The 13063-nt window shown below is 41.5% G+C and overlaps 1 protein-coding gene across 2 annotated transcripts in view; it reads left to right on the forward strand.

Moving 5' to 3' along the window:
• The window catches only part of DYNC1H1 (dynein cytoplasmic 1 heavy chain 1), an 82441-nt gene that overhangs the window by 33214 nt on the left and 36164 nt on the right, over positions 1 to 13063 (forward strand). For both annotated transcript variants that reach the window (XM_072986680.2, XM_072986679.2), the window contains exons 22-41: positions 171 to 337; positions 508 to 681; positions 1186 to 1351; positions 1441 to 1629; positions 1768 to 1962; positions 2112 to 2394; positions 3121 to 3221; positions 3509 to 3668; positions 4502 to 4745; positions 5172 to 5355; positions 5874 to 6086; positions 6218 to 6456; positions 6585 to 6741; positions 7172 to 7399; positions 7690 to 7920; positions 8060 to 8200; positions 8915 to 9148; positions 10248 to 10454; positions 10531 to 10652; positions 12298 to 12463. In XM_072986680.2, coding sequence (XP_072842781.2) covers positions 171 to 337; positions 508 to 681; positions 1186 to 1351; positions 1441 to 1629; positions 1768 to 1962; positions 2112 to 2394; positions 3121 to 3221; positions 3509 to 3668; positions 4502 to 4745; positions 5172 to 5355; positions 5874 to 6086; positions 6218 to 6456; positions 6585 to 6741; positions 7172 to 7399; positions 7690 to 7920; positions 8060 to 8200; positions 8915 to 9148; positions 10248 to 10454; positions 10531 to 10652; positions 12298 to 12463 — 3801 coding nt within the window. The remainder of the gene's footprint in view (positions 1 to 170; positions 338 to 507; positions 682 to 1185; positions 1352 to 1440; positions 1630 to 1767; positions 1963 to 2111; positions 2395 to 3120; positions 3222 to 3508; positions 3669 to 4501; positions 4746 to 5171; positions 5356 to 5873; positions 6087 to 6217; positions 6457 to 6584; positions 6742 to 7171; positions 7400 to 7689; positions 7921 to 8059; positions 8201 to 8914; positions 9149 to 10247; positions 10455 to 10530; positions 10653 to 12297; positions 12464 to 13063) is intronic.

Consider the following 13063-nt stretch of genomic DNA (forward strand, 5'->3'; position numbering starts at 1 on the left):
TTTTATTTTTATTTTTGTAATAGAATTGTAGCTGGCTTAGAGCCCTAACGAGAATCTGTGGGATGTAAATGTTCTAAATAAAATACAATGCAGCTTAAATATATAAACACCGGATAGCAAGACAAAGAACACATTTGTTACCTAAACTGAAGTTGTTTGTTGATCTGTAGGTGTTTGAAGAAGATGCCCTGAGCTGGGAGGACAAATTGAATCGAATCATGGCACTCTTTGATGTCTGGATTGATGTCCAGAGGCGCTGGGTGTACCTGGAAGGCATCTTCACTGGTAGTGCTGACATTAAACACCTGCTACCAGTTGAAACACAGAGGTTCCAAAGGTAATATTCTCAGCTTACAGTTGGTTCTGAATGTGGAATGTGAGAACCACATTAACTTTATATGTATGTTAACTGGATCCTTGAAGATTTTACCGGAGAAGCTGAGCAAATTGATGTCAGTAGTAATTTTTTGCATATTGATTGCATATTATTTCTTCTTCACTTTGCAGCATCAGTACAGAGTTTCTGGCTCTCATGAAAAAGGTATCCAAATCTCCGCTGGTCATGGATGTTTTGAACATTCAGGGTGTACAGAGATCTTTAGAAAGACTGGCAGACTTGCTTGGAAAGATCCAAAAGGCTTTGGGAGAGTACCTGGAAAGAGAGAGAGCTTCTTTCCCTCGGTAAGAGACTCTTAATAAATCATGTCATGCTTACTTTATAAAATAAACATTGGCATTAATATGTTGTTCACAGGTTTCTATGTTACGTAATCACCTGAGTGCTCTGATCCTGTGCATTTGAGTATACCCTGGAAACAATTCAGTACATTTTCGACTCAGAGAAACTCAGCAGGAATTATCGTAAAAAAATGGTTGAGTTTTGTCATTAAACATAACTGGAATGCTATAAATTTATTCAGTATTATCATACTTCTTTAAAGAGCTGCCCTTTTGGATTCCAAAACCTATTGCAGTTTTTAGATTAGGACATTTTGCTTGACGCTGTATTTCACAACTGTCAGACTGTTTAGTTTCCAAGTACAGTGTAAACACTACAAGTTATCTATTTCTATACTTGATGATTTGCATAGAAAAATCCTGTGTGTGCTGACATACTAGAGGTATATCACTTTGTGTATGTAGTGTGCTACTTCTTGCCCATTAAAAGGCATATTTTCATTACAGGTTTTACTTCGTTGGTGATGAAGACCTGCTCGAAATCATAGGGAACAGCAAGAATGTAGCTAAACTGCAGAAACACTTCAAGAAGATGTTTGCTGGTGTGTCGAGCATCATCCTGAACGAAGACAGTTCTGTTGTTCTGGGAATCTCTTCCCGTGAGGGAGAGGAGGTATAGTGGCTTGTTCTAGGTCATATGACATGTTTAAGGGATATCTCTGTAAAAATCACAAACACATAAATGTACACAACTTTTTCCAGGTTCTGTTCAAAACCCCAGTATCCATTACTGAGCATCCCAAGATCAATGAGTGGCTGACACTTGTTGAGAAAGAAATGAGAGTCACGCTTGCCAAGCTGCTTGCTGAGTCTGTAACCGAAGTTGAAATCTTCGGCAAAGCCACCTCAATTGATCCAGCAGCCTACATCTCCTGGATTGACAAGTATCAGGTAATGATGTTTGCCTTAACTGGTTTGTCATCTTTGGCATTCCTAAAATATATTATTGCTTTCTTTGGAAAGGAAGGAAAAACGCAAAATAAAAGCCAGCACTATTTACTACTTATTCTTTTTTTTTTAATTTGTTAGGCCCAGCTTGTTGTCCTTTCAGCCCAGATTGCCTGGTCAGAAAACGTGGAATCGGCTTTGAACGGCATGGGTGGCGGTGGTGACAGTACTCCTTTGCAGTCTGTGCTGACCAATGTTGAAGTCACCCTCAATGTGCTTGCGGATTCGGTGCTGATGGAGCAGCCACCTCTTCGCAGGAGAAAATTGGAACACCTGGTAGGCCATAGCTTTCAGCATCCATTTCCATAACAGGTTCCCCCCCCCCACTCTTTCCAGTTTACCATAATTAAAACATGCTATGGTTCATACAATAGGTTCTAATGTCATGTGTATTGAAATTGCACTTTCCTCCCCTTTTTCAAAAGATCACTGAATTGGTGCACCAAAGGGATGTTACAAGATCGCTGATCAAAAGCAAAATCGACAACTCCAAGTCCTTTGAGTGGCTGAGCCAGATGAGGTTCTATTTTGACCCTAAACAGACGGATGTGTTGCAGCAGCTGTCCATTCAGATGGCAAATGCCAAATTCAACTATGGCTTTGAGTACCTTGGAGTTCAAGATAAACTGGTGCAGACTCCTCTTACTGATCGATGTTACTTAACGATGACACAAGCTTTGGAAGCCAGGCTGGGTGGATCTCCATTTGGTAAGCTATACAGAAAGAAAAAGGGATGTGAATTGTTACACAGAGGCTGGCATATACAATATAGAAAAGACTGAGAATGTGGTATTGAATATGGGTATGACTAGCAAGAGTGAGCATATAAGACCTGTGGAATTCATGCACTCTCCAAGGCCATTATGTGGCCCCAGGATCCTTCCAAGCCTCTTTTATCCTCCAGTTGATGCCTGTAGGAATGACAGTTTTACATTTAAAAAAAAGGTAAAACATGCTGCTTATATACTGCCAAATAGCGCTTAAAGCACTCTTTGGGTGGTTTACAATTTAATTATGCAGACTACACATCCCCCCTCCAGTAAGCTAGGTACTCAGTTTATCAATCTCAGAAGGATGGAAGGCTGAGTGAAACTCAACCCAGCTATCTGAGATTTGAACCCAGTTGTGAGCAGAGTTTTGGCTGCAGTACTGCAGTTTAACCACTGTACCACAAGGCACGGGTGCCTTACTCCCCAGCCCACAAAAAAACAACATCGCTAATGGATTACCAATCATGTTGTTTCCATTTTTTTCTTTTCTTTCATTAGTGAAAAAAATATCTATTGTGGCTCGCAGTATATCGCAGGTCACAGAAATGATCCGCAGACTCACATGGACGTTCACTCTTACAAAATAGCTTGAAAAATGCTGCTAGAATATCAGTTGTTGTTATTAAAGTAGCCATGTAATGTGTTCCTTTATATATACAAACAGGGCCAGCTGGAACTGGTAAAACCGAATCTGTTAAGGCTCTTGGACACCAGCTTGGACGATTTGTTCTTGTTTTCAACTGTGATGAAACATTTGATTTCCAGGTAAAGATCCTTTGAACTACAGTTGCACTATCTGAAAATTGTTCATATAATTGTAAGTTTCAATCATCCCTATATCAAGAAAGTATGCCATTAGTTTCAATGAGAAACATTAACTTCCTCTTTGGGAGGAGGAGCTCCAAGTATCTCTAACATATTGTGAAAGACTTGCTCCAGTTAGCAATTTCTGCTTCTTTTAATACTGCAAAAGAAAGATCAGCTTCCCCCTCATTTCACAGTTGTTCGGTGAAAATATAGTATCTAAACACCCTTTCCCATTTTTTCCCCAGGCAATGGGTCGCATCTTTGTGGGTCTCTGCCAAGTCGGTGCATGGGGCTGCTTTGATGAATTCAACCGACTTGAGGAACGAATGCTTTCTGCTGTTTCTCAGCAGGTCCAATGCATTCAAGAAGCCCTGCGGGAACATTCGAATCCAAATTATGACAAAAGTATGGGTTTTCATATATTGCCCCTGGTCATTCTTGTGCAGTTCTAACAAAATGTTCTCCCCTCTTACAACTTCTGAAAAAATCCCACTCCTCTTTTGGTTTATGTTGACTGTCTTGTGACAGATATGCATATCCTGCATTAATGTCCTGGCCGGAGTCACACAGATTCTGTGTTAAATGCAGTCAAGTTTTGTTATGCATTATTTTAGACCTAGCATGGAGCAGAAGGTTCATAGAATCATAGAATAATGGAGTTAGAAGAGGCCTATAAAGCCATTGAGTCCAACTCCCTGCTTAATGCAGGGATCCAAACCAAAGCAGATCTGAGAGATGGTTGTCCAGTTTTCTCTTAAATGCCTCCAGTGTTGGAGCACTCACCAGCTCCTGAGGTAATTAGTTCCATTATCATACTGCTCAAACAGTTAAGGAGCTTTCCCTTATATTTAGCCTAAATCTGGCTTCCTGTAGCTTAAGTCTATTATTACTTGTCCTGCACTCTGAGATAATTGAGAAGAGATCCTACCCCTCCTCTAGATCTGCTTCTTAAGTGTTTGAAAAGTGCTATCATTTCTTACTTCAGTCTTTTTTTCTCAAGGCTAATCATGCCCAGGTTGAATACTTCTGTTTCTCTTGCTTGTGCAACACTGTTAAAAGTGTAGGAGTAGACATGGTCTAGAGGGGCGGGGTATAAATTTAATAAATAAATAAATCACCAGAGGAGATAGCAACTGCTGTTTTGTACCAGCTACTGTCTTGTGCAGCCCAGATTTCATTTTTATGCCTGTCTATGCAAGTTGATGTGCCTGGACTGAATGACTAACGTTTGCTTTCAGCTGCCTCTCTCATTACTTGTGAGCTGCTGAACAAGCAAGTGAAAGTGAGTCCGGATATGGCCATCTTCATCACGATGAACCCTGGCTATGCTGGCCGATCTAACCTGCCAGACAACTTGAAGAAACTGTTCCGTAGTTTGGCCATGACAAAGCCTGACCGCCAGTTGATTGCCCAGGTTATGTTGTATTCTCAAGGGTTTCGGACAGCTGAAGTGCTTGCCAACAAGATTGTCCCATTCTTCAAGTAAGTAGAACTGATGATAAGAGGCGTATAGCATTATTTGGCCGTGGAGAGCAGTGAAATGTCACAATTGTTCCTGCCTCCTATTGGCCCTACTCTGGTTCTGAATCCTTAATAATCAGATACCTTGACACCTTTAATAGCGCGTTCAGGCCACTCTCATGTAGCAATGGTATAACTATTGCTATGCAAATCCTCCTGTTTGCTTGACTCTACATTAGTGATTGGTTCTTCAGGAACAAATTAAAGCAACCTTGATTTGACCAGTTCCACAAGACAGCTGATACACTGTGAATATGAAACTTCAAAGTAGTAGCTCTGGGCTGAAACATTAATTAATTCAGAAATGCTCCAGCTGCGGGCCATGCTCAGTGTGACTTTTTCTACATAAAAATATGTTTGTAGCATACAGTGTTTTTTACTCCTTAGATTGTGTGATGAGCAGCTTTCCTCTCAAAGCCATTATGACTTTGGCTTAAGAGCTCTGAAGAGTGTACTGATCAGTGCAGGCAACGTGAAGAGAGAAAGAATTCAGAGGATCAAACGGGAGAAGGAGGAACGTGGTGAAGTTGTTGATGAAGGAGAAATTGCTGAGAACTTACCAGAACAGGAGGTATACTGTGGGTTGTATGTGGAGTAATTAATACAAACAGATAAGCAGATGATTGAGCATTATAAATATACAAAAGGATCTTTCATTAAATTGATTTCCTGCTTGTAGTGCTCTGTACTGTCTTATGGTTGTTTTTCATCAACTAAGCATTAGTGGAAAATTCCTAAGTTTATGTAATGAAAAATATTGTTAGAAAATTGAATTGCCATTAAAAAAGATTCCCTATAGTTGCCACAGTATATTAAGATCTTTTGAACACTTTTTTTTTAATTAAGGGAAGATTTCAGGATTGACGTGGCATCATCTGTAAAGCTTTTATTTCTGTTTTCTGGCATGTAAATCCCATGACTATATAAAATGTTTCAGATTGTTCGTATTGCGGAGGCAAGCTGTCAACAGGACATTGCATTCAAAATTATTATTTCATAACATTCCAACATCTCATTATTGATAAATTTACTTGCTTCTCTTCAGGCTGTCTAATAAACAAGTTTTCTGTGTGTTTTTTCCCTTTTTAGATCCTGATCCAGAGTGTATGTGAAACTATGGTACCCAAATTAGTTGCAGAGGACATACCGCTGCTTTTCAGTCTCTTGTCAGATGTGTTCCCTGGCATTCAGTATCACCGTGGCGAAATGACTGCCCTGAGGGAAGAACTGAAGAAAGTCTGTCAGGAAATGTACTTGACATACGGTGACGGAGAAGACATTGGCAGCATGTGGGTCGAGAAGGTAGGTTGCCTCAGCTCTCACTGACTGTGGCTAGTTACAGATATGACATATGGCTGCATGCACTCCGTTAAAAATTAAGAACAAAATTGTAAGAGCTGTTCTAGATGATGTGCTATGTTTTTCTTTCATAGGTTCTTCAGCTTTACCAGATTACCCAGATCAACCACGGCTTGATGATGGTTGGTCCTTCTGGGAGTGGAAAGAGCATGGCTTGGAGAGTCCTCCTGAAAGCACTGGAGAGATTGGAGGGTGTGGAAGGCGTTGCACACATCATTGATCCCAAAGCAATCAGCAAAGACCATCTCTATGGCACTCTGGATCCCAACACCAGGGAGTGGACGGATGGCTTGTTCACACATGTGTTGAGAAAGTGAGTGGGAGTTATTAAGCAAAGTGCATTAAAATGCGATATCAGTCAGAAAGGCTCCTGAGCAAAAAGAAGAGCTTAAGTTGTTTGAGCATTCTCTTAACCTCTCTTAATGTTGTTCTTTCATCTAGGATTATCGATAATGTGAGAGGAGAGTTGCAAAAAAGGCAGTGGATCATCTTTGATGGAGATGTTGATCCCGAATGGGTTGAGAATTTGAACTCTGTTCTTGATGACAACAAGCTGTTGACGCTGCCAAACGGAGAACGCCTGAGTCTTCCACCAAATGCAAGTCTAAATACTTGTTTCTTCAAAACGAGCACCATGAATAGAAATTTAAATCACTTGTATGGAAGGTATTTGCAAGTAGGCTAAATACAACAAAATAAGTGTTCTCAGATTACTGGATCTGGAAAATGATTCCTAATGTTGAAATGGTGGGAGAGGTGGCACTTCTATCTGGCACAGTATGTAAATAGATTCTTTCTCGCTGATCTTGTCATGATGAGCCCATGTAACACAGAAAGCATTGTCTTTCTTAAAGGTTTAACTATGAAATACTATTTCATTATTGGTATAAGAATTCTGGTTCACTATAATGGCTCCTCCGAGGGTTAGTTGGGGGAGAAAATTCTGAGCAGAGGTTAGCAAGAGCACTGTAGTTTAGATAATAGTCTAATAGATGTCCTCCAGCATCAATTCCATGTTTTTCCTGTAGGTGCGTATCATGTTTGAAGTTCAAGATCTGAAATACGCTACTCTAGCCACCGTGTCAAGATGTGGCATGGTTTGGTTCAGTGAAGATGTCCTAAGCACCGACATGATTTTCAATAACTTCCTGGCCAGACTGAGGAGCATCCCCCTTGATGAGGGGGAAGAGGAGGCTCAGCGCAGGAGAAAGGGCAAGGAAGAGGAGGGAGAAGAAACCGCTTCCCCCATGTTACAGGTAGAGTTAAGAGTACTCATGATGTAGAATAATTGTACACCACTTTGACATAGATTCTTTCCCTTGTTTCTCTCTACTCCTCTAACCAGTTATGTCATTACTGGTTCCCAGACTTGGATCCCCAGATGTTCTTGGTCTAAAACTCCCACAACCCTTCACCTCAATTTGTGCTGGCCAGGATTTCTGGGACTTATAGTCTAAGAACATCTGGGGACCCAAGGTTGGAGTCCTATGGTATCTCTGTCTTACAGTATGGAGACGTTTGTAATAATGAAATGCTCTCTCAACAGATTCAGAGAGATGCAGCGACAATTATGCAGCCATACTTCACCTCTAATGGGCTGGTGACGAAGGCACTTGAACATGCTTTCAAACTGGAGCACATTATGGACCTCACTCGCTTGCGCTGTCTTGGCTCTCTCTTCTCCATGCTGCACCAGGCTTGTCGCAACGTTGCCCAGTACAATGCCAACCATCCAGACTTCCCCATGCAAATAGATCAACTAGAACGCTACATCCAGGTAAGTCAAAAAAAAAACTTTTCTTGGGGATGGAAAGAGGGATGGTGAAGTTTGACAAACGTGTTAATTGTCCATCTTCATGTGGACGAAAGGATACACTTTTATGCAGTTGTATTGATTATTTTCTAATCTTTTCCAGCGGTACCTCGTGTATGCAATACTGTGGTCATTCTCTGGAGATAGTCGTCTGAAAATGAGAGCAGAGCTGGGTGAATACATCAGAAGAATCACAACTGTCCCACTTCCTAGTGCACCAAATATACCCATTATAGATTATGAGGTAAAAAACAACAACACATTAATTGGGCATCATTTTATCCATAAGAACTTCAGTGCCATCACTTAATCCACATGTTTCTGATTATGGAACATAATGCAATGTAGGAAATACTTCAGCTTTTTCCCCTCAGAGTCTAAGTGACCTAACACAAGGCACTTCTTGTTTGTTATGTTTGCTTACATTTTGAACCATGTGCTCAACAAAATTAGTTTCTGGAGCAGTTTGTATCCAAGGCTTTCATCAAATCTAAAGAAAGTTTTTGTAATCACATGAACTCCTGGATTTTTTTTTCTCTTATAATAGGTGTTTTTAAACTACTTGCAGGAATTGGCCGTAATTCTGAATTTGGGATGAGGAGGTTTCTGACAGTGGGTTGTTAATTCATTCTTTTTAACCAGGAGAAGTTACCTAAAGTTGTCAAATAATCCCCCCCAAAAAAAGGATACAAAATGTCTCCTGGCATCGGAGGGGAGGGAGGTATTTCCCCTTCTGTTGGGCAAAAGAGAATGCTTCCTTGGAATGGCACTTGTCAGCTGCAAATTAATTTGAAGCATTTCCAGTTGGGTGACACTTCACTGGAGGTGCCTTTTTAGTTTCTTGTTATGTGAACGGTTGGTTACACATCACAATTTAAGTAATAGTTTGGTTAAAAATTGTGTGGCCTTGGTGACAACATGAACAGATCGCAGCAACTCGGATGTCTTTTCCTCACAGGTCTCCATTACTGGGGAGTGGGTACCCTGGCAGACGAAGGTTCCACAGATTGAAGTTGAGACTCACAAAGTTGCCGCTCCGGATGTTGTGGTGCCAACCTTAGACACTGTGCGCCACGAAGCGTTGCTGTATACTTGGCTTGCAGAGCATAAGCCACTGGTTCTCTGTGGCCCTCCAGGATCTGGAAAGACCATGACACTCTTCAGTGCACTCAGAGCATTGCCTGATATGGAGGTAAATAGTTCTTGTGCATTTTCACCCATTCCAGATGTTTGAGTGCAACTTGTGAGCAACCACACCATCACAAGTTAAAACAACACCTAACACAGGTCATGAGTGTTGCTTTTAATCCCAGGAATATTTTTCTCCTGGCAAGGGATTAGTACTATAACATTCCTTTTTTGCTAAGTACACTGTTGGATATGTTGCTGCTTCTGAGTGAGAACAGGGAGTGTACCTCCCAAAGTGTTTTCAAAGCACTTTTACCACAAGGAAATGTTGCTGTAGTAAAATAAGGGAAGTCCAGCAGCTGAAATGCTTTAATAGCCAGATAAAAACCCAAGTCAAGAATGAAAACAGACCAAAAACCTTGATGACTAAAAGGATGCTGTTGGGGTGCTGAAAAAGTAAGCCCATTTTGGAGCATGCTCTTCAGCGTAGCTGGCTTGGCATCACAGCCAAGGATCTATATACTATGATTCCTCACAGAAAGCAGATGGACCTGCAGAAGGGCTTCTGAGCCTCTTCATAACCAAACTGCATTCTTGGAGAGGAAGCAGATCTTTGAGGCATCCTGGCCCTAAACCATTTCCTGCTTTAAAGTAAAAACAGTAGGTGGACTTGGGCCAGAAATGGATCAGGAGTGAGTACTGATGTAAGAGCTACTGAGATTTCTTTTACATGCCCAATTAATACAGAATATGGTAGTCAGATTACTAACTGCAGTTTCCAACTGAACCATCTTTAAAGGCAGCCCCAAGTACAAGAGCTTGCAGGAGTCCAAACAAGATGCAGTTATTATTGTTGTTGCTCCTGTTTTTGTTTTGACTTATAAAAGCACCCATAATGCTCGAGCACTCTCATAATAATGCAAGGAACACTTCACACACACCCCATACCTAAGCTAGTCATCAACAAAAATTAGTATTGGCACATACTCTTCAGAGCCTAAACTTCTAAAGCACATGTCCACCTTTAAAATGCATGCCTTGTTAAGTATGAGGGATTAGTCTTCAAACAGAGGCTGCATCTTTCTATTGAAATTTGCCAGTAAAATTCTTCTTAGACCTTGCATTGCTTGCCCACCCATGCTGTGTTCTCATAAATTTTTTAGGTGGTTGGTCTGAATTTCTCCAGTGCTACTACTCCAGAGCTACTCCTGAAAACCTTTGATCACTATTGTGAGTACAGGCGTACACCTAATGGTGTGGTTTTGGCTCCGGTTCAACTAGGAAAATGGCTGGTGCTCTTCTGTGATGAAATCAACTTGCCAGATATGGACAAGTACGGGACACAGAGAGTCATTTCCTTCATCAGGCAGGTGAGTAAACATGGACTTTAACAATTCGTCTTTTGCTGTTGTCAAACTTTCTTGTAATCCTGTCTTTCATCTTCAGATGGTGGAACATGGAGGTTTCTACCGTACATCCGACCAAACATGGGTGAAACTGGAACGAATTCAGTTTGTTGGTGCATGTAACCCACCTACAGATCCTGGAAGGAAACCTCTTTCTCACCGGTAATGTATCCAAAACAGCGTCAAGTGATCTTGCCCAATTTTTCTAATGTGCTTTTTGTGGCCTTCCAAGTTTCCAACTTGTATCCATGTGTCTGTGCTTTGCTGAGCACACAGAAATCAGTGTGTAAAATATACTATAAAGGTTTGAACAAATGGAATGTTATTTGTGCTTGTTGTGGCTTCAGAATAGCTCTCTTGCTGCAGTGTTAGTGGGAGATGATGCTGCATGCTTGTAGAAGCTCTTGTTTAGTTGTTAAGTCATGTCCAACTCTTCGTGACCCCATGGAACAGAGAACGCCAGGCCCTCCTGTCTTCCACTGCCTCCCGGAGTTTGGTCAAATTCATGTTGGTAGCTTTGATGACACTGTCCACTCATCTCGTCCTCTGTCGTCCCCTTCTCCTCTTGCCTTCACACTTTCCCAACATCAGAGTCTTTTCCAGGGAGTTTTCTCATGAGATGGCCAAAGTATTGGAGCCTCAGCTTCAAGATCTGTCTTTCCAGTGAGCATAAATAAAATTAATAATGCTGGAGGGGTGACTTCTTCTAATGCGATGGCCAAAGTATAGGAGCCTCAGTTTCAGGATCTGTCCTTCCAGTGAGCACTCAGGGTTGATTTCCTTCAGAATGGATAGGTTTGTTCTCTTCGCAGTCTGGGGGACTCTCAAGAGTCTCCTCCAACACCACAATTCGAAAGCATCAATTCTTCGGCAGTCAGCCTTCTTTATGGTCTAGCTCTCACTTCCATACATCATGACAGGAAAAACCATAGCTTTGACTATGCGGACCTTTGTCAGCAAGGTGATGTCTCTGCTTTTTAAGATGCTTTCTAGGTTTGCCATTGCCATAGTTTGTTGTGGTCGACACAGTCAAAGGCTTTTGCATAGTCAATGAAGCAGAAGTAGATGTTTTTCTGGAACTCTCTGGCTTTCTCCATAATTCAGCGCATGTTAGCATGTTCACTCTTAGGACCATAGAATAAAACATTCATAACCATGGGCGGGGAGGTAATATCAGTGTTGAGAAATCAATGGAGAAAACCATTTGTTTAAGACAAGTGTGTAAAGTGCAGCTTATAGGACTCATACAACCTGCCACAGACACAAGTTCAGTATCCTGTGCCTCCTTCCATTTAAAAAAATTCATAAGGAGTTTACCATATTCTCTCACCTACCCCTTTTGTTCTTCGGGGCCTGGGGGAGCTTTCTTGCAAAACCAGAAATACACAGCATGAATTTTCAAGGATAGAGATTTTACCAAACTATAATTATATGTATCTATTTTATATTGATTTGGTTTTACTGGTCTTTGACCATAATAAAGTATTCAATTCACATTCAATTAGATTCAAAGGACAGAGATTTTAAAAATTGGGGGAGGTGGAGGAATTGTCTCCACATTCAGGAGGGATGAGGTTATACATCCTCTGGACTTCTGGAAGTTGCCCAGCCTTGATGTAGGAGGTGTTGCTCCTAAGGATGTAGAGATAAATGTGGGACAGTGATTTATTGTCTTTGGGTTGTTTTAAAGCATGCTTTGCCAAAGAGAGTGCTGCAGTATGCTTGAATTATTTAAAGCTAATCATTTAGCCTAAGAAGTGAATGTCACAGTGCTAATCTGGACGCTGCCCCTCTCATGCCCTTCTAGATTCCTGCGCCACGTTCCTGTTGTCTATGTGGACTACCCTGGGCCTGCTTCCCTCACTCAGATCTATGGCACTTTCAATCGTGCTATGTTGAGGCTCATTCCATCTCTCCGCACCTATGCAGAGCCTCTCACTGCTGCTATGGTGGAGTTCTACACAATGTCACAGGTAACTGGGAAAAAGAGGGGAAAGCTCGTTTTTTTAGTTATTTAATTTACCTAAAATATTGTTCTTCTTCGTGGACTCTGTGAAATCACACTAATGGGTTAATCTGCGCTTGCGCAGAAGGCCTCGGAACATTCTAGAGCTTAAAGTAACACTTTTGGCTCCGCCCCCCCAGGACCTCATGGTCCGCCCGCCCTAACAGCCATTCAGTTCCATTTTTTCCGCTGCTGCAGTTAGGTCTCCTAGCTAGAGCTCCGTGAAATATTGGAAAGATCTGAAGATTCCTGAGATTTGGCTCCGCTTTTCATGCTTCAAGGGAAGTACTTTACTTCGTTTTATTATTAGGGGAGTTTTTGGACTGTGTCTGAGGGTTTCCCTCGCTCCCCTACCCCTTTTTTCCCCCCTTATTTCCTGGACTGTTTTTTCCCGCCTTTTTTCTTTTATGGCCTCCAAGGCTCCCTCTTCACCTAAAGTTACTTTTAAAAGCTGTGCCGCCTGTTCTAAAAAGATCCCTTCCACAGACGGCCATCGTTATTGTTTGTTTTGTCTTGGAGAATCCCATATCCCCCAGACTTGTCGCCATTGTGAACGTTTTACTCGGCA

The sequence above is a fragment of the Pogona vitticeps genome, chromosome 1 (genome assembly GCF_051106095.1).
Source record: "Pogona vitticeps strain Pit_001003342236 chromosome 1, PviZW2.1, whole genome shotgun sequence".
NCBI classification, from domain to species: domain Eukaryota; kingdom Metazoa; phylum Chordata; class Lepidosauria; order Squamata; family Agamidae; genus Pogona; species Pogona vitticeps.